A 23,552-nucleotide genomic window follows, 5' to 3' on the forward strand; every position below is an offset into this window, starting at 1 on the left:
GGCGACCACTACGGAGACAGCGTCGTCGAGTGTCTGCAGGCCGCCCGCAGGAAGTCGAAGCTCCAGATGCTGCAGCTGCTGCAAGACGCTCGAAACCACAGCGGTCGTTAGTCAGAGCTCTCCCTCAACTAGCCAGTCCCCTGTATATGTTGTTTTTTCTGTGTATTTACTGCTCCATCCTCCTGCTGTTGCTGCTGCTGCCCCGCCTGCCTACCCAGGGCGTCTACGAGGACGCGCCGAAGGAGCCCACGTTGTCCTTCTTGTCGTTCTTCTCCACCTTGACCGACTCGCGGTACTTCTGCAGGTAGAGCTTGAGCGGCTCCACGTAGCTGTCGAAGCCCAGCGTGCTCATGGCCCAGATGATGTCGTCGCCGTTGATGGTCTTGCGCTTCTCCTGCTGGCACTTGTCGCTGGCCTCGCTCGTGATGAACGAGATGAACTCGCTCACGCACTCCTGCACCGTCTCCTTGCCGTCCTTGGCGATCTTGGCCGTGGACGGCAGCGACACCTTCATGATGCGCGAGATGTTGGCGGTGGGCAGGAAGCGGTCCTGCTCGCGGATCTCGTCGTCGTTGTGCTCCTCCTTGCTGGCCATGCTGCTCGACTCGGTAATGCGTCCTTCGGCGCTCGTTCACTTGTTCTTTGTATGCAGCCCCGCGCGGAAAAGCGGGTGGGGAAGCGCAGCCGGATTGGAGGAAAAGACGTTTGAATTTTCGGCCAATGGAAGATGAATCTGTGACGTGGTGCGAAAGTTGTAGACGAGCAGATGAGGGCAAAGCCGACCACCAGAACGCGAGCTGTGAGAGCAAGTGGAAGGCGACACGAAGCAAAATGTCAAACTGTACTTGTTTCCGTCGTCTAACTCGCGGATTCCAGGTGTTCGTGCTCAGCGATGCCTCATACCTTGGTAGCTCCCCACCCGCTTCTTGGATTTCCATCTCCAATACTTATGAACTCTCCTGAATCCTGGAGCCTGCTTAGCCCCGGTAAGTCGCACTCAGTCCTCGTCGTCCACTTCATCTTCGCTGACGTCGTCGGTCTTGAAGAACGTGTAGGACAGGGTGATGTTGTGCACGCCGTTCATGGACGGATCGTCGCAGATCTCGGGGTCGATGAAGAAGAACACGGGCATGTCGATCTCCTCGTTGGCCTTGAGCCGCTGCTCCTCGAAGCAGAAGCACTGGATCTTGTTGAAGTACACGCCGGCCGACGGCGGGTACACGTTGTACGTGGCCACGCCCGTGATGGCCTTGTCCGTCTTGTTCTTGGCCGTGTAGAAGGCCAGCGCTGTCTCACCAGGCACGAGCAGCAGGTCGCGCTGTTGCGGGCGGAAGACCCACGGCATGTTGGCGCTCACGCCGCCGTCGAACGTGATGCGGATGGGCTTGGCGTCCTCGCGCGGCGTGAGCTTGTCGGCCACGAACTCGACGCGCTGCGTGGTGCCTCCGAAGCCCGTCATCTGGCAGAAGATCTTGTACAGCGGCACGGCGGCGTACGAGATGCCCACCCAGGCGATGGCCGTGCCCGCCAAGTACATGACGGCGCGGCGGTTGCGCATCTTGATGGACTCGCGCCGCGCCTCCGCCGCGCGCTTGAGATGCAGCGCACGCCGCCCAGACCCGCAGAGCGCAGCGACATCGGCGTCGCCGTCGAGACGCCGCCGGCGCCCTGGCGGGCGGCGCGCAGCAGCAGCAGCGAGCAGGGACGCATGTCTATCTCGCCAGCTCGGGAGTGCCGCTGCCAGCCTCAGGCTTGACACCCGCGACCGCAAGACTAGCGAACAGGATGCTCATGCGGTTGCAGAGGCTTTGCATGGGAATGATTGAGCCAAAACGCAATCGCGAGGTTTGCTCACGCACGTCCTTGTTGCTGTTTTCGACGCTGGGCCAGTGCATTTGAAGCGACGGGAGTTCGCACGAGGTCTTGTAGCAAGCAAGAGAGCGTATATAATAGCAGCAGTCTGCTGCTGCTGGAGTAAGCGTCGTGGGTTCTCGGGCCCAGAGCTTATGAAGCCAGGCCTGCAAGCCCGGTGTCCTATCGCGCTTATCAATTTCTACGTAAACGCGGTCGTGATCAAGACAGAAAGCGTCGTGGTGTGGACAGATACCGCCGGAAGTGGATGGTCGACTGTCACCTGATACAGCGAAATGGCAAAGCGATAGCTGATGATGAGAGCACACTGCAACCAGTGTCTATCTGCTATCGATGACCGCATCATGTACATCTCCGTAAAGTTTGACTGACTGCGCTTGTGGAGCTGGGCGAAGGAACTCCGGGGCACTTCAAGCAGAGCGTCTAGCAGCCCAGGTAAGCCACAAAATACACATATTCTGACACATATTCTGAAACGTTGTGTGACTATAGCGAGGGTATCCGCTGTCGACCAAAGCGATCCACGTTCCTGCTGGGGCCTGCACACCATGGGCCCGATCTATCGCAAGTACCAGCGCACGGTGAGTAGGCGGACAGCACTGTCGTCTGCTATATCGGCGCGCGCACTCAGTCGCTAACCCTTTACGTGCAGCGATTTCTGCTGGTGCTCATGACCGAGACGTCGCTGGGCTTTCAAGTCCGAGCGAATGCGAGCGGCAAGGTCGTCGTGTCTTCGGTGGAGAACGCGTCTCCTGCGAAACGCGCAGGCCTGAAAGTTGGTACGCCTGAATACTGGGAGGTGAAGCCAAGCCTGCAAAGCTCACTTTGCCGGTCGCTGCGTAGGGGATATTTGCGAAAGCTACTACAAGGACAGAACGGACGACGACGACGACGACCAGCCGTGGGCCATCGACACCATGCAATACCTCGACCGCATCGCGGTGCCGAAGACGGATGCTAGGGAGTTGTAAGCCGTCGGTGTGGCGTCATCGTCGTCGGGAAAACACCAAGACGAATCCAAAACGGACCAAATTCTGCCACGAATATAAGGTTGGTTGTTTAGCTCGCTAGTCGATGCAAACAGTGGCTCACAGAAGTTTACTGGCATTTTCTGCTGATGCATACAGCGAGATGCCAACTTTGAGAAGCGTCTACAAGGACACGATGGCTGTCTGCGAGCCCTGTCCGCAAACGACGCATCGAAGCGCAAGAAGGTCAAGAAGAGCCTGGATTCGGATGAAGAAGAACCCGAGGAGGAAGCAGACTCGGGAGAGAGGAAGCAACCTTCCAAGAGCTATGTGACCGCCTGAACCAGATTGTTGGGGCGATGGATCCGACCCTGGCCACGATCGTCTTAGATACTGTAGATTTCGATCCCTTGGCCAGGATGAACCTCAAGGCAGTGGTTGTTGCGTTGTGCGAAGAGATGCGCCGCTTTGCTGCCGGAACAGACCGCAGGTCCACCAGCGAAGACCCAGATATGGTACGAACGTCACCACTGCAGCATGACCATGCAGTTCTAATACTCACCCGTGTTAATCTCTTAGACCAACGCGGTGGCGCATCTAGAAGTTCTTCACAAGAGAGTCGAAGCGACAGCTATGCAGCGCGACAAGACTGCTGAAGGATTAAAACCTGAGCAGATGACGGCAGAGCACGTGGATGCTTGTCTGAATCTTATTGAAAGTTGCAGCGAAGCTGTCACAGCGACTGTTAGCTTGCTGCTCTAAGCTCCCATAAGTGAAGCCGAGCAGGAGCGTCGTCAAAAGGTCGCCCACCAGCGGCACCAAGATCAGACTCAGCAGCTCGAGGAAATTTTATCTCAGTGCAGCAAAATGTGAATGAATGGTGCTGCTGCGAAGCAAGCCACGCAGAACACGGAAGAGATGATGGTAAGCGTCAGAGAGAAGACGGAAGCCTTTTGAATTCGGCTTCGCGTGAAAACCAAAGTGCTGTGAATCGTGCGAGCGACATATTGAGGACAGCTAAGACTGTCGAGCAGGCGTGTAAAGAAGAACTGACTCAAGCCGAGCAAGAATATGAGCTCGCGAAGAAAGTATCGGAGTTGTTTAACCAAGCTCTGGTGGTTGTATTAGACTTGCAGAAGGTAAAATTTTACTAGTATTCATGAAAACGTAGATCCAGCCTGGCCGACGAGATGCTAACATTTTGCTGGTGTTAGATGGTTGCTGCTGGGCAGTACAAGCAGCGAGCGGAGGAAGCTTTGGCGCAATACATTGGCGTGCTGACCAGAGCACTTCGTGCATCCTTTCTCGCATCATTTCTACAGCAGACACAAGACCTGAAGGAGCTGGACGACACAAATGAAGAGGTCAATCATCTTATTAGAAAGCACGGCTCCACTCGACCAACACGACAGCAATATCTTGAGAGTGGGATTGTGGATATTCAAGCTGGACTCGAAGTGCTACAGAGACAGCGTATTCAGACGATGCGGACCCAGTGGCAGCTTTGGCACTCTAAGTTTGCTGACTCCCGAGGCGAGAGTTTTGCTGGAGGATTGCTATCGGGATATCCTGGATATGTTGATGAAGAAGGGCGACGACCATCCCGAATGGGTGGAAATTCACAAGTTGTTTGAAGAGGTACTGCCCAGTTACTCGTTGGCTTGATGGCGCCATAGCTCAGATCCTGTCCTCTGACTTGTGCTTAGGTGGTGTTTCAGAAAGGAAGCGACGACACCGACGAAGAGCCCATCGTTTGAAGTGGCATCGGCCCGAAGGCTTCGAACTCTTGCGCGTGGTGTACACTCACTGAGGCGCCATTGAATATGCACTACAACATGTGTGAATAAGCAGTAAACGTGTAACCATCCTGAAAAACACATCCATGGCGCTCTGCGTATCCTGGCTTGGTACGTGATTTGCATTCCGACACCACTTCACGCACCGCCGGGACAAGATCTTGTAGTTGAACAGCCAGGCAACTTCACCCTATCGCAGCCAAGCTCCCGTAACTAATCGGTCCCATTTCCACACCGAACCGCTTCACTTCGTGTAACAAGCCTTGGCCTGCCTGACGCGCACTAGCACAACGCACAGCACCATGAGACAGCACACAGGTAAACGCAATCGGAAACACACTACACTCGAGCTAGTCCACAAATCCAGCTGGGCGCCAAACGGTGCATTATCGGTTATCGCCTGGGGCTGGAGCTGCTTCCTTGCTTTCTCACAGTTGGCTCCTGTCCTCGTCGTAAAGCTCCGCCTCAACACCGAGACGCACGGGCGTCTCGCGCGCGTCGAGTCGTCACTCCTGTAGTTGGTCGCTCGTCGAGCAGAACGCTTACTCGTTCTCCTCAGCACGCACGCGGGCGTTGGGGTTGGTCACGCGCACGTTGAGCTGCTCGGCGCGCTCGATGATCTCGCGGCGCTTGCGGCCCGACACGTTGTGGGCGATCTCGGCGCAGTACTTGCGGTTGTGCATGAGCAGCACCTCGAGCTCGGCCACGTTGTTGACCACGAACTTGAGGAAGCCGTTGGGCAGCAGGTGGCGCGTCTTCTTGTTGGAGCCGTAGCCGACGTTCGGCATCTTGATGGCGCCCTTGAATTTCCGGCGCACGCGGCCGTCAATACCCTTCGGGCGACGCCATGACTCCGGGACGCGCTTGAAGCGGTTGGACTGGTGACGTTTGAACTTCGTCACCTTCTTCTTGACGATCTTCGGGCGGATGACGGGAGTAACCTGCACCATCTACAAGCAACACGCAGCATTAGGCCCCTGTGCTCTCTGTATGCGTCAACGCTGCTGTCCCTGCTTGCTTGCCGCCTGCCCTGTCCTGCGGCTGGCCTGCTGCGTTCATTTGCTGTCTGGGCATCGCTCCACTGATGATGCGCATCCATTCCAGCCGGAGGGGGCCGTGGCCGGGCGCGACACACGCGGGGACACTAGCTCGTCCCTTACCTTTGAATTGAGGAAGCCTTTGTGATTTCAGCACTACTCGCGCTCGGGAATATCGGAGGCCCAGACGAGAGCGTGCTCGCCATTCAATCGGCCCGCCAGCTTTCAGCCACTCAAACGGCCGCAAACTTAAATACAGCGCTGTCATTCGCCGAAAAGATTCCGCGAAATACCGCCACGTGATTGGCCGGACTTAACTATCTGGCCAATCACCGCACATAGGTTCGGGCTCCGCTTATTGCTCCACCTGTAGCCATGAAGACGCTGGCATGCGCGCTGCGCGCTGGCGCCGGTGCGTGCGGGTCTGCGGGCCGAAATGCGAGTCGTCGTCGCGGGTCTGACCTCTGTGTGTGATGTGCGCACGCGGACGTGCTGGCTTCAGCCTCTGGTTCCTCGCAGAAGCTTCGGGTCATGACGTACAACGTGCTGGCGCAGTGCTACGTGCGCTCGACCTTCTTCCCGTACTGCAAGTCCAGCGAGCTCCGGTGGAAGAATAGGTCCAAGAACTTGGTACGCAGCGGGAGCAGTGGGTTGCAGTGCCGGCAAATGTGTTGATGGCGTGATTTTGCTGCTGGTGTTGGCAGGAGGCAGTCTTCTCGTCGAGTCTCCCCGTGGCACCCGACGTCATCTGTCTGCAGGTAGACGACGCCGTAACGTTTGAGGGAGGTTATTTGTGCTGCTGATTCTAAAATCTGCAGTTGATTGCTGGTTCTGGAACAGGAAGTTGACAACTACAACGAATTTTGGGCCGACGCGATGAAAAGGCTCGGATATGAGGGGTACCGGCTCAAATACGCATTGGAAAGCTTGATTGAATGCTGTGAATTCATTTTATTCGCTGTTATCACCTCTGTGTTTAGCCTCTTCGTAAAGAAAACGAGTACCAAGCCGGATGGTGTGGCGGTGCTTTGGAATGCGAAGAAGCTGAAGGTGAGGGAGTCCACGCAGTTAAGTCTGACCCGCCTAACGGAGACGAGTCAGGTAAGCACGGCCCGCGCACTTATATTTTTGTTAGCTGAAGCGCAAACCAGTATTGACCGACGAATCCCTGTCTTTTGGCGAACAGACATCGACCACGAGCTGCTTTCGAGGGCCTCCCAGAGGGGCAGCGTCGGCGCAGTCGTTCACTTCCAGCACGTCGATACGCCATTGGATTTTGTAGTCGCGACAACGCACTTGTTTTGGGATCCGATGCAAGAAGACGTGAAGCTCCTGCAATCGCGCCGAATGCTGCGCGCAATCGAGGCGTTTACTAGCACACTGGATGCGTCCACCCCGACCATCTTTTCCGGCGACTTCAACTCGCTGCCAGACAGCAAAGTGTACAGCTTCATCACGGTAAACAACCACTTCAGCAGCGCTTACGCACAGTTCAGCCCAGATGGAGAACCCGCTTTCACGAACGTCAACGGCGACGCGAAAACAGATGACGGCAAGCTGGTGCCGCGCTTCGTGGGCACGCTGGACTACATCTTCTACCGCTCACCCAGGCTGCGACCGGCGGCGCTCATGGAGATCATGTCGTTCGAGGACGCCAGCAGGGAGGTCGCGCTGCCCAGCACCATCTCTCCGTCCGACCACCTCCCGCTGCTCTGCGAGTTCGACATCGAGCAGCAGTAGAGCTGTTGAAGCGCACATGGCTACATTATCCGAAATGTATCCATCTCTCGTTTTCACCAATGGGGTGCCGAGTCCGAAAATAGCCCGAAAATAACGTCTTGGTACGTCATTTCCTTCTTCGGTCTCTTGCTGTTGCTACGCTCGTCATGGGAGCGTCGACTTCGTCACCCGCCACGGCTGCCGCAGTGGAGCAGATCTTCGCCTCTGCGCAGGAGAGAGCGGCCTTCGAGAAGATTGTCGGGGAGACGCCCGTGCCTCGCGGAGACGCGGCGTACCACGCGGTGCTGGCGGGCCCCAAGCCGCTGCCGCAGTTGTCGCAGGCGCAGGTGGAGCTGCTCACGCGCGAGTACGGGGAGACGCTAGGTACACGCAGTGCAGTGACTTGCAGCAGTATTGCAGCGTGTGGGGCTGACTGTGGCCGGAATTGTTGGTGCGTTGACAGCCCAGAGCAGCCTCCAGTCAGGCAACTTCCGCGTGCTGCTGCGCTATGTGATCCACGCGCTGCCGTTCAGCTGCAAGGTGGCCGGGATGACGGAGAGAGCTGGCAGCGTTCGCCCCTGGCGCCGTGGGGCCTGACCCCGTGGACGGCAAGCCGCAGACGGTGGACACGCACGTGCTCAGAGCTGTGAACGCGCTGTTCTTGGTGCGCCAGTTCACGATGCGGTTTGTCGAGAGGACGGACGAGTGCTCGTTGCTGGCGCACTTCAATCACCAACCGACGACGGAGTTTGCTGGAACATCGAATCACAGTGATGCGACGACAAGGCGTAGGTTGATGCCCTGGTTAGCTATGGACTATACTTTTTGCTGACGTGCCTTGTTTGGCCCTCTGTCTGCGTTGCACAGATAGCCTGTCGATCCAGATGGATGAAGTTGGGGGAAAAGATATGAACGATGCATCCGCGCCCGAGTATTTTTCGGATGATCTAGCGCTTCGGTTCTTAGATACACTTCTTACGGCTCTTATTGAGTTTCCGCCGAAGTACGTCCTCTCTTCTGCCCATGCCGCGATATCGCTTGTGTGACGTTTATGATATTATTCACTGGTGTACTTGGTGGAATTGTAGCGAGAAGACGCACGACTTGCATGTGGAAGTGGTGAACACGCTGCTGGTGCTCCTGTCGCCGGTAGCATATCCGCGGGACCATTCCAAACAAGCCGGCGACCTACGTGCACACAACCCATTCCTTTACATGTTGATGTCCGCTGCCCTGCCCGATGGCAAGAAATCGTATTGGGCTTCAGGCGTGGTGCGTCGCTTGCTGCAGAATAGTATCGAACAACTTCAGGCCTCAGGACCAAATGCCGCTTCAAACACTGCAGTGGTAGCACTGCGGAAGGTTCGTGATATGTCGCTCATTGCGATGTCGGGGATTTCCGACCAGGCGTATGAGCAGGAACAGTTCTCTTATTTCACACTCGAAGGCGTTGGCTCAATTGCAGGTGAGTTCGACTACCCGCTGTCACTGAACGATCATTCTTCTTACCCTTATGTGTTGTTTATATGCCGCCAGCATCAATTTTCCGATTCCCATGGAGCTTCATCCGCTACTTCACCACTCGTGAGGATACGGCAAGTCCCCTTGCCGATCGAAGCGTCTTGCTGCTACTTGTCCTGTTACAGAGTTGTCGAGACAGTGATGCGCCAGTGGCCAGCAACCCTTTCCGAGGAGCGCTTTGCGGTGTTGCTGATGGAGCTGACGCAGACAGTCAGAGCACAGAGATCGAGGATCCTCGAGTTCACTTGATGCGACAAGGTGACACAACCGTGAGCTCCAATGCTGAGAAATTGGAACTTTTGTACTCAGACTTGTTCGAGGTTGTGGGTCACCACGCGCCGTACGAGGCGAGCCATCTCATGCTTTACACGCTGCTATATTCAAACCCAATGATGTTGGATGCTGCTGTGGGCAATGCCGATATGGAGCGTCTTTACTGCCTTTATTGGAGACGTTGTATCACGCGCGGTCTGTGGAGCCTAGCCGGCTGTACATGCTGGTGATCGTGCTGCTCACGTTTACGCAGGACCCAGAGTTCGTTCGTACCGCACATACTCAGCTAGTGATGCCCAATGTATCATGGTACCAGGAACACTACATGCTGGATGTTTCGCTGGGCAGTCTTATGATGGTCATCTTCACGCGGCTTATTTTCCGCAACATTACCCACTTCCAGGACAGCTTCATCCACCTGAATGCGTTTGCGGCTCTGTCCAACCTCGCGCGTTCAGCGGAGAATCTGCACGTGTATGCTGCGCAAGGCGTCGTGGGGCTCATTGACATGCTTGCCAAGAACGAAGCAAAGCTAGTGACGCAGATGAAGCGCTTGAAGAGCTCGGACAAGGAGGAGAACGAGGTGCTAGCACAGAAGCGCTCAGCGTATGTCGAATTTATCCGGTTGCTGCTGGGTGTGGTGTCGTCCTGCCTGAAGGCGAAGTTGCTACCGCGCAACCCGCAACTTATTTATTCACTGCTGCATCGCGCGGGCACATTTGCGGCACTGCAACAGCACTCCGAATTCGCCGCACAGGTGAATAACGGCCCCGTGTGGAGCACGCTGGCGCGATTCCAGGCAGTCGTAGACGCGAAGACCTCGCCCGACGACGTGCTTGACACTGACACGGTGCTGGAAATTATCCGCTGCGAATGTGTTAGCCTCGTAGCAGCTTCGAGTGCCAGTTCCAGGACCGGAGGCGCATCAAGATCGAAAGCGTCCGTGAACGACGACGACGCTAGCTATCGGTACGAGGAGGAGGCTGACCCGGAGCAGTTCTTCGTGCCTTACATCTGGAAGCTCATCCAGGAGCAGACGCCCGACTTTTGCTGGAAGGAGGACAAAATCACGCTGTTCGTGCCCAGCGGCATCGCGGCACCGACGAGCGTGGCTACTTCGAGTTAGAGTGTACTGCAGTCATGGACAGGTAACTAAACCTACAAGCACGATAGACGTTAAACATACGCTCTTATTCACAGTTGTTGAAGTTCCTGCAGCATGTGTGCAGGATCGGTAGGTTGATGGTGGTAGGGAATCTGTGGCAGGCTAAAGAGCGGGGTCACTTGCGCACGGCGGCGATCTTGCGCTCGGCGAAGCTGGGCAGCACGAAGGCGGCCTCGTGGATCTGGGCGCTGTAGTAACGCAGCGACTCCTGCATCTCGGCGTCGGGCGTGCGCTTGGGTTTGGCCAGCACGCCCTCGCTCTGGTCGAGCGAGCACATGATGAAGCCGATCTGGCCCGACGGGTAGGTCGGGATGGTCGTGTACGAGTAGTTGACCGTGGGAAAGAGGCCCTGGCAGCGCTGCATGACGTCCACGATGAGGTCCAGGTGCAGCCAGAGGCACTCGCCCTGCGTGCAGATGACGCCGTCGGGCGACAGCGAGTTCTTCATGTTCTCGTAGAACTCGGCGCGGTAGAGTACCTCGGCGGGGCCCACGGGGTCGGACGAGTCCACGATGACCACGTCGAACTTCTCGGTCGTGTTCTCGCGCAGGTACACGGCGGCGTCGGCGTGCAGCAGCGTCACGCGCGGGTCGTCGAAGGCCGTGGCCACCGTGTCCTTGAAGAACCTCTTGGACACGTCGCACACCATCGAGTCGATCTCGCACATGACCACCTGCTCCACGCAGGCGTGCTTGGTCACCTCGCGCAGCACGCCGCCGTCGCCGCCGCCCACGATGAGCACGCGCTTGGGCTGCTTGTGCGCAAACATGGGCAGGTGCGTGATCATCTCCTGGTACGCGAACTCGTCGCGCTCCGTGAGCTGGATCACGCCGTCCAGCACCAGCACGTGGCCGTACGTGGCCGACTTGAACACGAGCACGTCCTGGAAGTCCGACTTGCCGCGGAACAGCACCTCCTCCACCTCGAGCGAGAACTTCTGGCCGGGCCACATGGCCTCCGTCTCGCTGAACCACTGCTTCTCGGTCGACATGGCTCGGGCGATGAGCTTTCTGCTGCTGCTTCTGCTGGCGGCGGCGAGGACTCGGCTCAGCAGGGAAATCTTGCGTGTGAGGCTGTGGCCGCCGCCGCTGCAGCCAGCCACCAGTTCTGTTGCCTTGCCCTTGCTATGATTGACTAAAGACGGGGAGATGGGCAGACTTGAACTCGAGCCAATCATCGGCGGAATGGGATACGGGTGAGAGGTCATCTCTCCCTGGCCTGCCTGGACAACGCGCGACGGCACGTCGCCCCGCCCATGCGACTCTGCGTGTTGCTAAGCGTCTTCGTTCCGGAAAAAGAAGTGCATGTTTTCTGATACCAAAATGATAATTACCAAAACTTCCCAGAGATGCACCTCTTTTACCGGGACGCAGAAGTACGCCCAGCTTTCGTCTCGTGTGGCACACGCAGAATAAACGTACCGTATATTTCATAAAGCGCGTACGAACATTTTCGCTTGATGCGGTAGTTGCCACTAATCCTGCCAAAGATGTTGCCATTCGAGCCCGAGCCACCATGCCGCGCTACTACTGCGACTACTGCGACACCTACCTCACGCATGACTCGGTGCGTGGCGCCCGCGCCCGCCGGCCTCGCTCTGCGCTGTATCTAACGTTGTGCTGTCTCCTCTCCCTGTCCGTGCGCGATTCCCCGCAGCAAGCCGGCCGCAAGCAGCACAACCGAGGCTGGAAGCACCGCGAGAACGTCAAGCTCTACTACGAGCAGTTCCTGGCCGGCCAGGGCGTCGTCATGAACCGTACGCCGCGCTGCAATTGCCTTCCCTAACTGTGGGTGTGTATTGGTGCTGTATCTGCTAACGCTTCCTCCTCCTGTCTTGCGCTGTATAGCTGGCGAGTGGCTGCGCGGACCGGCGCCTGCCGGCTCGCTGCCCCGAGACCCAGCGGACCCCGAACGGGATGCCGGGATACCCGCCCCGCGGGCCTCCGCGCGGCATGATGCCTCCTCCAGGCATGCGGCCGCCCATGATCCGAGGTGAGCAATGCTACTCCTGCTGCTGCTGCTGCTGCTGGCCTGGTTGCTGCTGGATAAATCGTGCACTGACCGACGTGTGCTTGTTTGTTCGTGTGCGCATGTGCGTAGGACCGCCGCGTGGGCCTCCTCCGATGGGTGCTATGGGAATGGGTATGGGCATGGGCATGGGCATGGGCGCGGGTATGAGAGGGCCGCCTGGACCGGGAGGAATGGGCGGGCCTCCGCCCCGATCGATTTATGGGCCGCAGTAGAGTCCGAAAGTACAGATGATACAGGGCGAAGCTCGGCCCCAGCGTGCGTCGTGGGGTTCTTCAGTTTTTCATCGGTCCGACTTGCGCGCTGCGATTAAGTGGTGAACAGCAGCGCTAGTCTGCTGGTGAACAGCAAAGCTAGTATGCTGGTGAACGGCTCAGCTAATGCGCTGACAGCACACGGTTTGCTTGCGGTTTCGCGGTCGAGCAAGAAGTTGAAAGCGAGGCAGTCGACGAGTAAGCGGTAATATGAACTCCAGGCAATGAAGGGATTGAGGTATATAGGTGCGTACTTCCTGTTCCTTGAGGAGTCTGAATCTCAGTCTGAGCTACTGCAGCAAAAGATAAACGTCTAGTCGAGGGGTATCAGGTAGCTGCCGATTCAGGTGCAACAGCTTTTCTTGCGAACATGTCTCGCTTGGAGGGCAGCTCATGTTGTTGTCTTGGTACTGGTGGAATCCTTCTTGATAAACATGTTGTAGACCACAGCGAAAATCCCGAGCAGCAGGATGAGACAGATCATGTCCATCATGCACTTGTCGGCACCTCGGCCAACTTTCTCCAGGGTCTTTTCATCTTCCTGTTGACGCTTTCCACTGCGCAACGTTACAAAAATTGAGCGAGGTCAGAGTCGAAAGAAAATAGCAATTTGAGTGTGAATTTCTCACCGTGTGCTTGTGTGGTGTCAATGCGCTCGCTCAGTCCATCGATCATAATTGCTTGCTGCTGAAGCTCTTCGTTCAGCATTCGAGCTTGCTGACCTAACTCTTGGACACCCGTTCCAATCTGCTCGATCATGTTGTCCTGAAAACATACAATACAAAGCAAAGGGCAAGGCAGTAAGCGACATGATATGTAACGTGGACCTTTTCGAGCTGTCAGTGATACTTACGAAGCGCTGGTCGTTTCTCTGGATATCTGCCAGCATAGCACGCTGGTCGTCGGTGACCACTTCCCGCTCAATCGGACCATCACCGCCGCCACCGCCTCCTGCTCCTCCACCGAGACCGCCACCCAGTCCTCCGAAAACCGGGCCTCCGAGTGCTCCAGCTGGTTTCGTTCGTGCCGTGAAGGCGCCATTTTCGAATGACCCGATCGGCGCTGCAACGCCGCCAGTGTCGAAGGTCGTCCGGCCTGCAGGAGAGCGGTAGTTTGCGGCTGCAAGCTCTTTGATGCGCTCATATTCGGCCCAGTACTGCGTAACGATCTCCTTTCGCATCGCCAGCTCTTCGGGCGAGAATTTACTCTGCAAGCAGAAAAGAATACCGCGTAAGATGGCTGCTGCTGTGAGTGAAGCGCTCGCACGTAGCTACCTAACGCCACCTTTCTCTTTTTCATCTCGAGGTCGTAGCTGGTCGTAAGGTCCTTGATGTCGACGCCGACGAGACGGATATCCTCTCGGATCTCCTGCTGTCGCCGGATAGCCTCGCGAGGGTGCTTGCCTCTCTTCGTCGCCGCTACATCATTTTCTTGCAATGTCTGCAGCAGGCCCAGAACGGTTCTTCGTTAGTGGCGAGCCCGGTCACTGAATACAGCGCCGAGGGCGTCGCGACGTACCATCTTGAGGTGGTGGAGCCTCTCGCCGATTTTGGTCTTGAGCTCGTGGAACTGGTCGCCCTTCTTGTCCTTCTTCTTGCCCTTGCCTTCTTCTCCGCCCATTTCCTGGTTGATTCGGGACAGCTTGTCTAGCAGGCCATCGAGCTCGCGGCTCATGGCGACAGGAGCCCTCTAGGCGAATGAATACTGTAGCCATCGTTGTCAGTCCACTTCAACATCAGCAGCCAATCGGCTGCGACTGTAGCCACCCACCCTACCAATGCACGTAGCTTGCTGCAGTTGAGCTCCAGCGCTCAGTCTCGGTCGATCAACCGCTTGCCACGCTCTGCTCCCAGTGCTCCGCACACCGAGTTGCCGCTTGCTGCACCTTCCGACAAGTAAATCGAGCAGCAGCGTCGGACCACCTGCCGTAACGGCCCCAACGTCTGCTCCGTCTAAGTACGACTCCCGAGCCAGTCCCGTTTGATTGGCGTAGCCGCTCGAAAATGCCAATGGAGACCGACGCTGCTGCTGCGGACAAGGCGCAGGCGTTCGCCCACCGCTTGGTGGAGTTCGCGGACTATGACAAGTGCGTCCAGTTCTTCACGGAGAGAGGCGTCGACTTCGATCGCCCCAATGACATGGGCTGGAGCGTCCTCATGAGCGTCTGCGCCTGTGGTGCGTCTGTGCGCTCAGTCGCGGGTCGACGCGTTCCGTGGGTTTACTTACCAGCGTCTTGCCATTGGCGTTTGCGCAACTTCAGGTCGTGACGACCTCGTGGGCTTCGTGGTCGACCGAACCGCCGCAGTGGATTGCGCCACCAACACCAACCGAACCACGGTGCTGCACCTGACAGCAATGTCCAAGAACGTGCGGCTGCATTCCAGTTGTTTAGTACTATGCGCAATGGTTCTTACGTTCTGGATGCTGTCTGTTGCTCGTCCAGACGCGGGTGATGGAGGAGCTGGTTGCGACCCCCGAGCGTAACCAGAAGTTGCGCGGAATTGTTGAGCAGGCGAACGCCCACGGAGACTCTGGTTCGTGGCTTTAAACTAGGAGAGTTGATATACGTGGCTAATTGTTGGGTGTGGCGGAAATGCAGCGCTCATGATGGCCTGCGTGGCAAAGAATGTGACTGCTGTGCAACTGCTGCTGGGGCTTGGTGCGAGCATGAGCGCAGTCAACGCGAGCGGCCTGAACGCTCTCATGTGCGCTGCTCGCGTTGGCGCGGACCCTCGTCCTGGAGCGCCTAGTGTCAACGAGATGATGGAGCGAAGTGCTGCTATTGTGAAGATTCTGCTTGCTCATGGGGCCGATGTGAACGCGGTAGAGAAATCGGGAGGTAACACCGCACTGCACTTGGCAGTGCTGAGCGAAAATCTGGCTGCAATGGATGCGTTGATTTCAAACGCACCAGAGCTTGACATTTCTTTGCGGAATGAGGCTCATAATACGGCTATCGACTTGAGCAAGCGAATCTCAGGTGTGACCTCGGCGCAGATGGAAGACCTGTTGAGCTTGAAGTGGGCCCAGTACGAGCAAGAAGCGGCACAACTGAGCGCTCAGGTGGAGCAAGAGTTGATAGATTTGGCGTTGAAGGAAAAGGAAGGAGCATCTGACCGCAAACAGCTCCCTTCAGCAAAGAGCGGGAAAAAGAAAACCAAGAAGGCCAAGAAAAAAGTGAATGCGTCTGAAAGTGTCCCTAAGGCATCGCCAACGGAAAGCTCCGAAACTAATGAAGTCCAAAGTGGCGAACACTCTGAGGCTGACAAGATTGAATACGTGAAGGCCGGAGATCGTTCATCGCTTTCTGGAAATGCTGGTGCTGACCCGTCTGGAGTTGTGTATGACAGTGGATACGATGATGGCGACTGGAAGAATGTTCTTCCCAAGAAGAGTCGTAAGTGTGCTTACTCGTGAATCTAAGCTCTGTGTGCGTACTAACCATTATTCTTTAGGTCGCAAGGAATCGCCTAGTGGAAGCGCTAAAACTGTGCGGAGCGTTACAAGGACGCAACGTAAGCCTTCTACCAACAAAAATGTGAAGAAGAGTTCACATACACCTTCCAAGCTGGATGCCACCGCACCACAATCTACGCAGAACGAGGGCACAGCTTCCTCGAAGTCGATTCTAGCCCCTTCAACCGAGCGCAAAAACCCATGGGCAAACCAGCCTACCTCCCGCCCTGAGAAGCCTGCGTCGCCACGGAGTCAAATGTCATCCGACGACGATGAGGCTGTCTCAACGAGCATATCATACGAGCAATTGAACGGGAGTTTCCAGCGAACTTTTCCCGTTGCAGCCGAGCTGGAGATTGGTGTCGAGAAGTTCCTCATCGCATCGTCGGTGAGCGACCGCGAACTTGAGCCTAACGACAGCTTGAGCATCTCTCAAGTTGAAGCTCTGCAGGAGGCGCACTGGCAGGCATACCATTATCTCAATGAGAAGAAGGTAAGAATTACCACATATATTCAGCATGGAATGCGCAAATGGTAAAATGTGTGTCTCTGCTTTCACAGATCGAGCTGACGCGGGTGCTAGAAGCCCAACGCGTGGAGGCTCAGTTCGCGCTACAGCAGGAGCTCATGCAAATGAAGTGATAGCGTTGCAAGTGCTGTGGTATCGATGGAGCTACGTCTAGCCAAGTTCCAACGTTTTACTGAACTCCGCCTCTGTAAATGACAACATTTTGGCAGCCTGCAACGAAATAGAAGTAAGTCGATGACCGCAGTAGGCTCACGCATTTCTTCAAGTGTACCTCCATGTGAATTCGCTGGCGTTTAAGTAAGTCGATGAGCTTCATCTGCTTCTTGAATGCGGCCAATAACTCGCCCTGCTTGCACGACACCAACAATGAGTCCAAGATGGCGAAGAAAGAAACAGGTACTAGAGTAATTGCTTTGACCTTTTGCTTGTCGAGCTTTTTGTTGTCGCGAATAACCTGATCGTAGTCAGCTTTGGCGACCATCTGCTCGCCATGATTCTTCTGCTCTTCCTGCAGCTGCGCCTTAACTTTCTCAATCTCTTCAAGCGCACGGTTGAGCCGAATCTACACAAGAAAACGGCTTCAGCATCAAGGGAATATTCGTTTTATTGGCCAATGCAACTTACATCTTTCGAACGAATTTGCTGTGAGGCAAGCTTCTCAGTGCGTTGAGTCTCCTCAACTCGTCCATTTGCTGCTGCTAGCTGTCCCTCCAGAATCCGCTGCTTAGCTTCCTGGGCAACACTGCATACAGTGCAAACATTTTAGACGAGAGAGTTTTAAGACTGGTACTTCGTGGTACGTACGAGAGCTCACGCTGCTTTTCAAGCAGCAACTGTGTCTGTTGCATCCTTTTGATAAGTGTCGCGTTTTCCGCCTTAAGATTCTCCATCTCCGTCTTTAAACTATTATGCGCTGCTTGCTTGAATTCGTGGGAAGTGAAAACATACAACCAAGTAAGTGAGTGAGGACAGGGCACAGCACAATATGTAATCGTCCGAACCAATTGCTCCGTTTGAGCCACAGCTGCATCTGCTTCGTCCTGCAAAACACGCAAGCGTGCTTTTTGATACCGAACCGTGGCCTCGAGGCCTAGACCTTGTGGGTCGCTCTCTCGAACAGGATCAGCATTATCGGAGGTATCACCACTAGCGCCGATTTTCTTCTTGTTGCGGGACGTATCTTGAGGCGAAGTCTCACTTCCTGTTGACTTCTTCTGGCGCTGAGATCGTGTGGCTGAATTACTCCTCGATCCCGTCGCCACCGTCTCCTTGCTGTCACTCTTTGCGAAGTGGCGCCGCGCTTCGTTTAAGTCTTGAGAGCCTAAGGAGTCGATCGATCGGCTCAAATGAATTTCCAAGTTCGACTTGGAGTAACATTGCTGATCATGATCTTCGTCGTGACGTAACGACTTGGATTTTCGGGTAGGCGATTCGATTTGCGGCGAAGCGGATCGAGTCCCACGTAGTGATGTCGTTGACGACGAAGAGGAGGGTCTGTTAGCAGAGGCCAAGTGCTGCTGTCGACGCTGCTCGATCGCTTCCACCTGCTGGTTCAGCTCCTGGTTCTGTCGCTGCAGAGCTTCCTGTCGGGCAGCGAGACTTTCGTTCATGGATGGCTCCGCTCTCGCGACTCGTCACCTCCCGACTGGCCTAAACGGGCGGCTGGAAGGGCACGAATAGGGACGTTTGAGAAACTCGAGGCAGAATCAATTCGCTACGGCATATGCATTTCACTAGCTAAGTAAGGCAGTGTTCGCATTTGATCAAATGACGCTCGTTTCTCTTACAATAAAAGTATACGAACAAACTTACTGGAACTAGCGCTGGCCCACAGTACTGCAATTATGCTGCGTTAACGATCCCGTGGTTTTGGTTGTACATCCGCTGGTATCGAACCCAAATGTTCAGCTTTGGATGATCCAGTATCTTTACTCCGAGATTATCAAGACCCAACAGAGACTTGACTTCCGTGGGAGACTTGTTCGCCTTCAGCCAAAGCTGGTACTGGACATTCTCAATCATCTTTTCTGACCCAGGGATCTTCTTGGCAAGCTCCACCATTCTGTCGACGGGGATCGTCTTCAGCAACTCGGCGATCATTGTCGTCTGCGGGAGGTTTTTCTGGTCGTTGTACATTCTTGTGTATCGGATCAAAATGTCCAACTTCGGGCTATCCAGAATCTTCGCCCCAAGATCGTCGAGTTGCAGAAACGTCTTAACTTCGTCCGGAGATTTGTTCGTCTTCAGCCAATACTGATACTGCAATTTCTGAGTCAAATCTTCGACAACTGACGCGCCTGGCAGCTTTTTGGCGACCGCCGCAATAGTTGACGCACTCGGAATCTTTTTAGCCGTCTCCGCGATCGTTAAGAAGGTGGGGATACCGAGTACGCGCTCGTCTTCGTTGTCATCATCTACTGTTCTCAAAACTCGCTGCTCAGTGGCTTCGTCAGGAGTGAGCACGCGAGTTGCGTCTGGAAAGCCCGCATTGGCCACCTTGGTCACCTTCAAAATCTCGTTTTGGCTGTTGCCACCAACGGCCACCGAGGTACCGATAGCAAGTAGCGTGGCAACCGTAAGCAGTGTGCTGTACAGCCGCATTCTTCGCCGATGACGTCTCTCGGTGCTGTCGAGCAAATTGCACAGTGGCAGAATTCTGACACGCAGAAGAACTCGCAGAAAAACGGTTGTTCAGCAGGCAAAGCCTATGATACTGGACTATTCCTTGCAGACTGCGTCCGACTCCCAGTAGTCTTTCACTGCACCCGATTAGGTATAGAAGATTTTCGAACGTTTACCGCCAGGATCCAACTTGGATTCCGAGAGGCTTGGCAAGCCTGCTGCTTCTCTTTCGGATGTGTTGTTCTGTCCACGCCCGCCGCTTTGTAAAATAACGTAATGATGAAGCTGGCTACATAGTTGACGTTGGTACCCACGTGCCTTGCTTTCTAGTGCACTCACATTTGAGACTGCCTCGAACAAAATGATACTAAGCTACCATTTAAAGTTATCGATTTGAAGTTGTACAATCAAGTTTCGGACTTTACCGGGCTTAAAAGTGGAAAGTATAAAATACTCGTAGAAAACGTCAAGCTACTCCTAGTCGATGACTTTTCGCACGAGTTTTCCTACAATATGCAATAAGCTAAATTTGAAAAAAATATTGCGGTCATTCGCTCCGAAGAAAAGTCGAAACTTTCGGGATCGGAAAAGCGAGATATCTTTTTCATATGCCTCAAGTTTTCAACATTTCGCAGGAAACGATAGCTTATAATGAGCACAAGACACGTCTTTTTCGAATGACAGGCTTAAATAGCGATTCGTACCTTGGTTTAATAGTTTGTTTTTGTTTGACGCCGTCTCATTTGTGTATTAACACGCATTGCACTTAACAGTCCGCAGGGGTTCTACGGACGATCTATTGAAGGAGAGCTTGTACAGTGCTAAACATTCGTACAGAAGTCCCCACTGGTATGGTTAGCTCACTTACCCACTATTAACCTAAAGCCGTATGTAGATTTCGAGATATGGCAGCTCCAACTGTAGGTTGCACTTTGACCCGAAAGTCGCTTGACCTTTGTCTCTTTTATGTGGTTTCAAGCATCACTTTTTGCTGACAAATGTTGCACGTTTGATGCGATACTACATATGTACGTGTACCGCTGTCCTACTATTTTCGCCCATATGGGATGTGCTCGTCACTCCGGCAGTCCTTGGCAAGGCACTGAAGGGCGGTTTATAACAATACACCGCCGTGTACTACTCGGTATTCTACGTTAGCTGCTGCTGCGGCCGGACAAAAGTGCTAAAAATGGCGGGTTCTTACAAGCAATGCGTGCATTTAAAAATCGAATGATACAAAGGACTCTACAGTGTTTACATAGGTACACAATAGCACCTGCTTGCTGCCGCATACTGAGTGTCTGTGTCATCTTCGCTCGAGTCATTTTCGCCTAGGACGCAACGTAAGATGGCGGCTTGTCTCCGTGTGTCTAAAGCTGCGCGCAGTGCGGCGTGGCATCTGAAATCTTGATCTGCTGCTGCTCAGAGCAAAAATGGGACGGTCAAAGCTTCTGAAATCTTGATCTGCTGCTGCTCAGCAAAAATGGGATGGTCAAAGCTTCCGAAATCTTGATCTGCTGCTGCTCAGAGCAAAAATGGGATGGTCAAAGCTTCTGAAATCTTGATCTGCTGCTGCTCAGAGCAAAAATGGGATGGTCAAAGTTTTCTGCTCGCGATTGGTCGATGCTGTAAACACTTTGATAAAAAAGCATTTATTAATAACGTAGAATACCGAATAGTACGCGGTAAAGTATTTGATCATCATGTGAATTAAACGCCCTCCTCTAGGGCGTTCTACAACTAATACAACACCATCAATTATAGTGCGGTCTTGCGATGCGCATGATTTGAGCACCCTTGAAAGTTTCAAGGCTTCAAGGTTTCAATGAAGAGAGTGATTATTTTGCCCGACTGGGTTACCCTTTGCCTAGCAAATCGATTGCTCCTCGCACTGCGGATAGTATACCTCGCGTATACCGCTGCCAGCCACAAAATTTCTGAGCGCCAAACGGGGAGGGGGAAACGGAGCGCGCCGTCGTCGTCGTCGGCGGTGGTGGTTGCCAGCACGAGCGCGGCGGAGCTGCTTCCGCCGCGGGAGGACGGCGGCGGCACCTCGTCGGCGGGCAGCATCATCATCTTGGTCCTGGTGGTTCGGCGGTGCAGATAGAGGCCGACGCACGGGACTAGGCGGAGAGACACACGGACAGCGAGTGCCAACGAGAGGCAACGGCGCTCTGCTCTGCTCGCTTGCACCTCTTCCGTAAGAGCTTCGTGAGCGTGTCGCGACCAAGCGGGCTCTGGCTGGACACGGTGGCGTTGATGAGGGTGATTTCGGCTTCGTGGGGACAGTATGCTAGGACGTTGGTGTGCACGAACCACGGAAAATACAAATCCAAGTCAACAAGCAAGCCGGCGGAGGGCTGCAGTGCACAGGTGAGACTGGTCTTGGTTTGGTCTGATCGAGCCTAATCGGGTCGGATTGCCATCCAGGTCAGTCGGTCGGTCGGCAAGTCGGTCAGTCAGGCATGTCAGTCAGTCGAGTCAGTCGGTGTCAGTCGGGCAAGTCGATCAGTCGGGCCAGTCGGGGGCTCACGCAGCAGACTGATTTCCCAGCCAAGTTGAAATGCATTCCGCTTTTGTCTCCAACGGTACGTAAGACCAAGCTTGACGTCTATTACAACAATTCAAATATGCAGTATCTGCGCTACAGATACATCGCCATGTGCGCTTAGTTAACCCTTTCAACAAGTTGATAATTGCATTGCTCTTTACCATTTTTAAGGTTAGTGAAACGTGCGCTACACATGATAGCTCAGCGCAATAATTGGACAAGGAACTGAGTGGGTTGCGTAGAGAAATAACTGCGGGTCTGCAAAACAGAATTAAGGGTTTGCATTTGGAAGGAGTACTCGTAAGACATTTGACTACAATAGTACTGGATCATCTGTCATTCAATAGATCGTAGTTGGGTGTTACCGAGCGTCACTTATCGCTTAGCTCACTAAGTATTTCGCATCCGAATATACGTATACATGCATTGCGTTTCACACGAATGCTGGACTGAATCCTTTTTTTAGTCGGGCAGTGTCGGGCATCGGTCGGGCGTTGTCGGGCACCTCAAGCCTTTCTCTTCCACCCCAGTCGGGCTATATAGCCACTGCCTTCAATGAAACCGCTTCCCATTTGATGAACCCATGATGCCCCGTGCTTGCCACAGTTTCTACCCACACCACCACCATTTCTACATGCAGCGCATCTTCGGGCTGCGTCGGCACTCCTCGGCCTTGTGCCGTCGTATCCACAGCCAGCAGATCGTGCTGGAGGCGGTGCAAGAAGCCCGCGAGCGTCTGAGCTACGTGACCGGCGCACTGGCGGGCCCCACCGTCCACGACTCGGCTCGCAACGAAGCCAACGCGCTGGTGGCCAACGCTTTGCAGCCTCGCTTGGCGTCCAGCAGCGACGTCTTCTTCCACGGAGAGCGCCAGGTGTGCCAGAAGACGTTTTCCTCGTAACTTACGCTAGACTTTATATCTTCCTAACTAATTTAGTTTTTTTGTGAGAAGTTGACGGAACATGAAGCAGAGACACTGAGCTTCACCTTGGAGCGGCGTGCAGCGGGCGAGCCGCTGGCCTATGTGCTCGGCAGGAAGGAGTTTTGGTCCTTGGAGTTCGCGGTGACCAAGGACACGCTCATCCCTCGTAGTGACAGCGAAGTGCTGATTGAAACCTTGGTGGTAGGTGATCGGTCTATCTATCTCTATTTGGTTATCGTGGAGGTCATAAAGCTCATTTTTGGATGGCTGTGCAGGAGCAATTTCATCCGCAGACGCCGCTGCGGATCCTGGATATCGGAACGGGCTCCGGGTGTCTGCTGCTGTCAGCATTGTCCGAGTTTCCATGTGCTACTGGCATTGGCATTGACATTTCTCCCGGTGCTCTCGCTGTCGCAAAGCAAAACGCTCGTTCAAACAACCTGGACGGACGAGCTGAGTTTCTGCTTCGAGACTTACAGACCCTGCCTACACTTCGAGGGGATGTTGCAGACGATGAATTGCTCTACCGACGCTTTGACGTGATACTGTGCAACCCGCCGTACATTCCTAGTCGGGAACTACCCCTCGTCGGAGCTGACGTTCTCGAGTACGAACCCCACCTTGCCTTGTTTTCTGACGGTGGGTCTGCAGTTGGCGACGCCGGGGAAGATCCGGAGGGGTTTGCGCATGTACCGCCTTCTGTATGAAAGTATTGCCAATCTTTACAAAGACAACTCCACGGTGGCAAATGGAAGAGATCCGGCTTCTAGCAAGAGAGAGCTGAGGCATAGTGGAGCAAGGAATTGCTTGCTTATGGAGATTGGTTCGGAGGAACAGGC

The 23,552-nt window shown here is 54.7% G+C and overlaps 15 protein-coding genes across 16 annotated transcripts; 8 read left to right on the plus strand and 7 right to left on the minus strand.

The window, feature by feature from the left end:
- Nucleotides 1-223: 223 nt before the first annotated feature.
- On the minus strand, nucleotides 224-595 carry IUM83_19798 (nuclear transcription factor Y subunit beta; the record flags this gene model as incomplete). The annotated part of the gene is made up of 1 exon (XM_067944864.1): nucleotides 224-595. One exon carries the CDS (start codon nucleotides 593-595, stop codon nucleotides 224-226), a length of 372 nt encoding a protein of 123 aa, XP_067780021.1.
- A 402-nt stretch (nucleotides 596-997) lies between these two features.
- On the minus strand, nucleotides 998-1,702 carry IUM83_19799 (cytochrome c oxidase assembly protein COX11, mitochondrial precursor; the record flags this gene model as incomplete). The annotated part of the gene is made up of 1 exon (XM_067944865.1): nucleotides 998-1,702. The coding sequence occupies one exon, from the start codon at nucleotides 1,700-1,702 to the stop codon at nucleotides 998-1,000; it is 705 nt and encodes a 234-aa protein (XP_067780020.1).
- A 718-nt stretch (nucleotides 1,703-2,420) lies between these two features.
- On the plus strand, nucleotides 2,421-3,182 carry IUM83_19800 (uncharacterized protein; the record flags this gene model as incomplete). The annotated part of the gene is made up of 5 exons (XM_067944866.1): nucleotides 2,421-2,453; nucleotides 2,525-2,651; nucleotides 2,716-2,813; nucleotides 2,884-2,922; nucleotides 3,000-3,182. The coding sequence occupies 5 exons, from the start codon at nucleotides 2,421-2,423 to the stop codon at nucleotides 3,180-3,182; spliced, it is 480 nt and encodes a 159-aa protein (XP_067780007.1).
- A 77-nt stretch (nucleotides 3,183-3,259) lies between these two features.
- IUM83_19801 (uncharacterized protein) lies at nucleotides 3,260-4,597 on the plus strand (the record flags this gene model as incomplete). Its single annotated transcript, XM_067944867.1, has 6 exons — nucleotides 3,260-3,355; nucleotides 3,420-3,558; nucleotides 3,969-3,979; nucleotides 4,055-4,204; nucleotides 4,287-4,478; nucleotides 4,547-4,597. The coding sequence occupies 6 exons, from the start codon at nucleotides 3,260-3,262 to the stop codon at nucleotides 4,595-4,597; spliced, it is 639 nt and encodes a 212-aa protein (XP_067780008.1).
- Nucleotides 4,598-5,178: 581 nt separating this feature from the next.
- On the minus strand, nucleotides 5,179-6,013 carry IUM83_19802 (60S ribosomal protein L32-1; the record flags this gene model as incomplete). The annotated part of the gene is made up of 3 exons (XM_067944868.1): nucleotides 5,179-5,586; nucleotides 5,797-5,813; nucleotides 6,007-6,013. 3 exons carry the CDS (start codon nucleotides 6,011-6,013, stop codon nucleotides 5,179-5,181), a joined length of 432 nt encoding a protein of 143 aa, XP_067780009.1.
- A 35-nt stretch (nucleotides 6,014-6,048) lies between these two features.
- IUM83_19803 (Glucose-repressible alcohol dehydrogenase transcriptional effector CCR4) lies at nucleotides 6,049-6,955 on the plus strand (the record flags this gene model as incomplete). The annotated part of the gene is made up of 6 exons (XM_067944869.1): nucleotides 6,049-6,085; nucleotides 6,176-6,303; nucleotides 6,378-6,431; nucleotides 6,514-6,572; nucleotides 6,654-6,774; nucleotides 6,860-6,955. The coding sequence occupies 6 exons, from the start codon at nucleotides 6,049-6,051 to the stop codon at nucleotides 6,953-6,955; spliced, it is 495 nt and encodes a 164-aa protein (XP_067780010.1).
- A 65-nt stretch (nucleotides 6,956-7,020) lies between these two features.
- IUM83_19804 (Glucose-repressible alcohol dehydrogenase transcriptional effector CCR4) lies at nucleotides 7,021-7,413 on the plus strand (the record flags this gene model as incomplete). Its single annotated transcript, XM_067944870.1, has 1 exon — nucleotides 7,021-7,413. One exon carries the CDS (start codon nucleotides 7,021-7,023, stop codon nucleotides 7,411-7,413), a length of 393 nt encoding a protein of 130 aa, XP_067780011.1.
- A 146-nt stretch (nucleotides 7,414-7,559) lies between these two features.
- On the plus strand, nucleotides 7,560-10,312 carry IUM83_19805 (Dymeclin; the record flags this gene model as incomplete). Its single annotated transcript, XM_067944871.1, has 8 exons — nucleotides 7,560-7,776; nucleotides 7,856-7,932; nucleotides 8,012-8,180; nucleotides 8,260-8,395; nucleotides 8,481-8,857; nucleotides 8,929-8,976; nucleotides 9,223-9,307; nucleotides 9,397-10,312. 8 exons carry the CDS (start codon nucleotides 7,560-7,562, stop codon nucleotides 10,310-10,312), a joined length of 2,025 nt encoding a protein of 674 aa, XP_067780024.1.
- Nucleotides 10,313-10,466: 154 nt separating this feature from the next.
- Nucleotides 10,467-11,342, minus strand: IUM83_19806 (Spermidine synthase; the record flags this gene model as incomplete). Its single annotated transcript, XM_067944872.1, has 1 exon — nucleotides 10,467-11,342. The coding sequence occupies one exon, from the start codon at nucleotides 11,340-11,342 to the stop codon at nucleotides 10,467-10,469; it is 876 nt and encodes a 291-aa protein (XP_067780012.1).
- A 524-nt stretch (nucleotides 11,343-11,866) lies between these two features.
- On the plus strand, nucleotides 11,867-13,107 carry IUM83_19807 (u1 small nuclear ribonucleoprotein c; the record flags this gene model as incomplete). Its single annotated transcript, XM_067944873.1, has 6 exons — nucleotides 11,867-11,917; nucleotides 12,008-12,107; nucleotides 12,199-12,343; nucleotides 12,452-12,493; nucleotides 12,951-12,980; nucleotides 13,077-13,107. 6 exons carry the CDS (start codon nucleotides 11,867-11,869, stop codon nucleotides 13,105-13,107), a joined length of 399 nt encoding a protein of 132 aa, XP_067780023.1.
- Nucleotides 13,108-13,122: 15 nt separating this feature from the next.
- Nucleotides 13,123-14,307, minus strand: IUM83_19808 (Target SNARE coiled-coil domain; the record flags this gene model as incomplete). The annotated part of the gene is made up of 5 exons (XM_067944874.1): nucleotides 13,123-13,190; nucleotides 13,263-13,398; nucleotides 13,487-13,840; nucleotides 13,918-14,073; nucleotides 14,152-14,307. 5 exons carry the CDS (start codon nucleotides 14,305-14,307, stop codon nucleotides 13,123-13,125), a joined length of 870 nt encoding a protein of 289 aa, XP_067780005.1.
- A 329-nt stretch (nucleotides 14,308-14,636) lies between these two features.
- Nucleotides 14,637-16,731, plus strand: IUM83_19809 (Homeobox protein Wariai; the record flags this gene model as incomplete). The annotated part of the gene is made up of 6 exons (XM_067944875.1): nucleotides 14,637-14,808; nucleotides 14,894-15,000; nucleotides 15,077-15,167; nucleotides 15,233-16,030; nucleotides 16,089-16,582; nucleotides 16,651-16,731. 6 exons carry the CDS (start codon nucleotides 14,637-14,639, stop codon nucleotides 16,729-16,731), a joined length of 1,743 nt encoding a protein of 580 aa, XP_067780006.1.
- A 37-nt stretch (nucleotides 16,732-16,768) lies between these two features.
- Nucleotides 16,769-18,228, minus strand: IUM83_19810 (Testis-expressed sequence 9 protein; the record flags this gene model as incomplete). Its single annotated transcript, XM_067944876.1, has 6 exons — nucleotides 16,769-16,828; nucleotides 16,890-16,964; nucleotides 17,037-17,180; nucleotides 17,243-17,360; nucleotides 17,423-17,538; nucleotides 17,620-18,228. 6 exons carry the CDS (start codon nucleotides 18,226-18,228, stop codon nucleotides 16,769-16,771), a joined length of 1,122 nt encoding a protein of 373 aa, XP_067780017.1.
- A 232-nt stretch (nucleotides 18,229-18,460) lies between these two features.
- IUM83_19811 (putative secreted RxLR effector protein) lies at nucleotides 18,461-19,219 on the minus strand (the record flags this gene model as incomplete). Its single annotated transcript, XM_067944877.1, has 1 exon — nucleotides 18,461-19,219. The coding sequence occupies one exon, from the start codon at nucleotides 19,217-19,219 to the stop codon at nucleotides 18,461-18,463; it is 759 nt and encodes a 252-aa protein (XP_067780022.1).
- A 3,206-nt stretch (nucleotides 19,220-22,425) lies between these two features.
- On the plus strand, nucleotides 22,426-23,420 carry IUM83_19812 (Release factor glutamine methyltransferase; the record flags this gene model as incomplete). Of its 2 annotated transcripts, none has more annotated exons than XM_067944879.1 (3): nucleotides 22,426-22,665; nucleotides 22,729-22,914; nucleotides 22,989-23,420. In XM_067944879.1, 3 exons carry the CDS (start codon nucleotides 22,426-22,428, stop codon nucleotides 23,418-23,420), a joined length of 858 nt encoding a protein of 285 aa, XP_067780016.1. The 2 variants fall into 2 exon arrangements, with proteins under 2 accessions (XP_067780016.1, XP_067780015.1); XM_067944878.1 differs by having other exon boundaries at nucleotides 22,744-22,914.
- Nucleotides 23,421-23,552: the final 132 nt, after the last annotated feature.

Source organism: Phytophthora cinnamomi, assembly GCF_018691715.1.
Source record: "Phytophthora cinnamomi strain GKB4 chromosome Unknown Contig130, whole genome shotgun sequence".
Lineage (NCBI taxonomy): Eukaryota > Oomycota > Peronosporomycetes > Peronosporales > Peronosporaceae > Phytophthora > Phytophthora cinnamomi.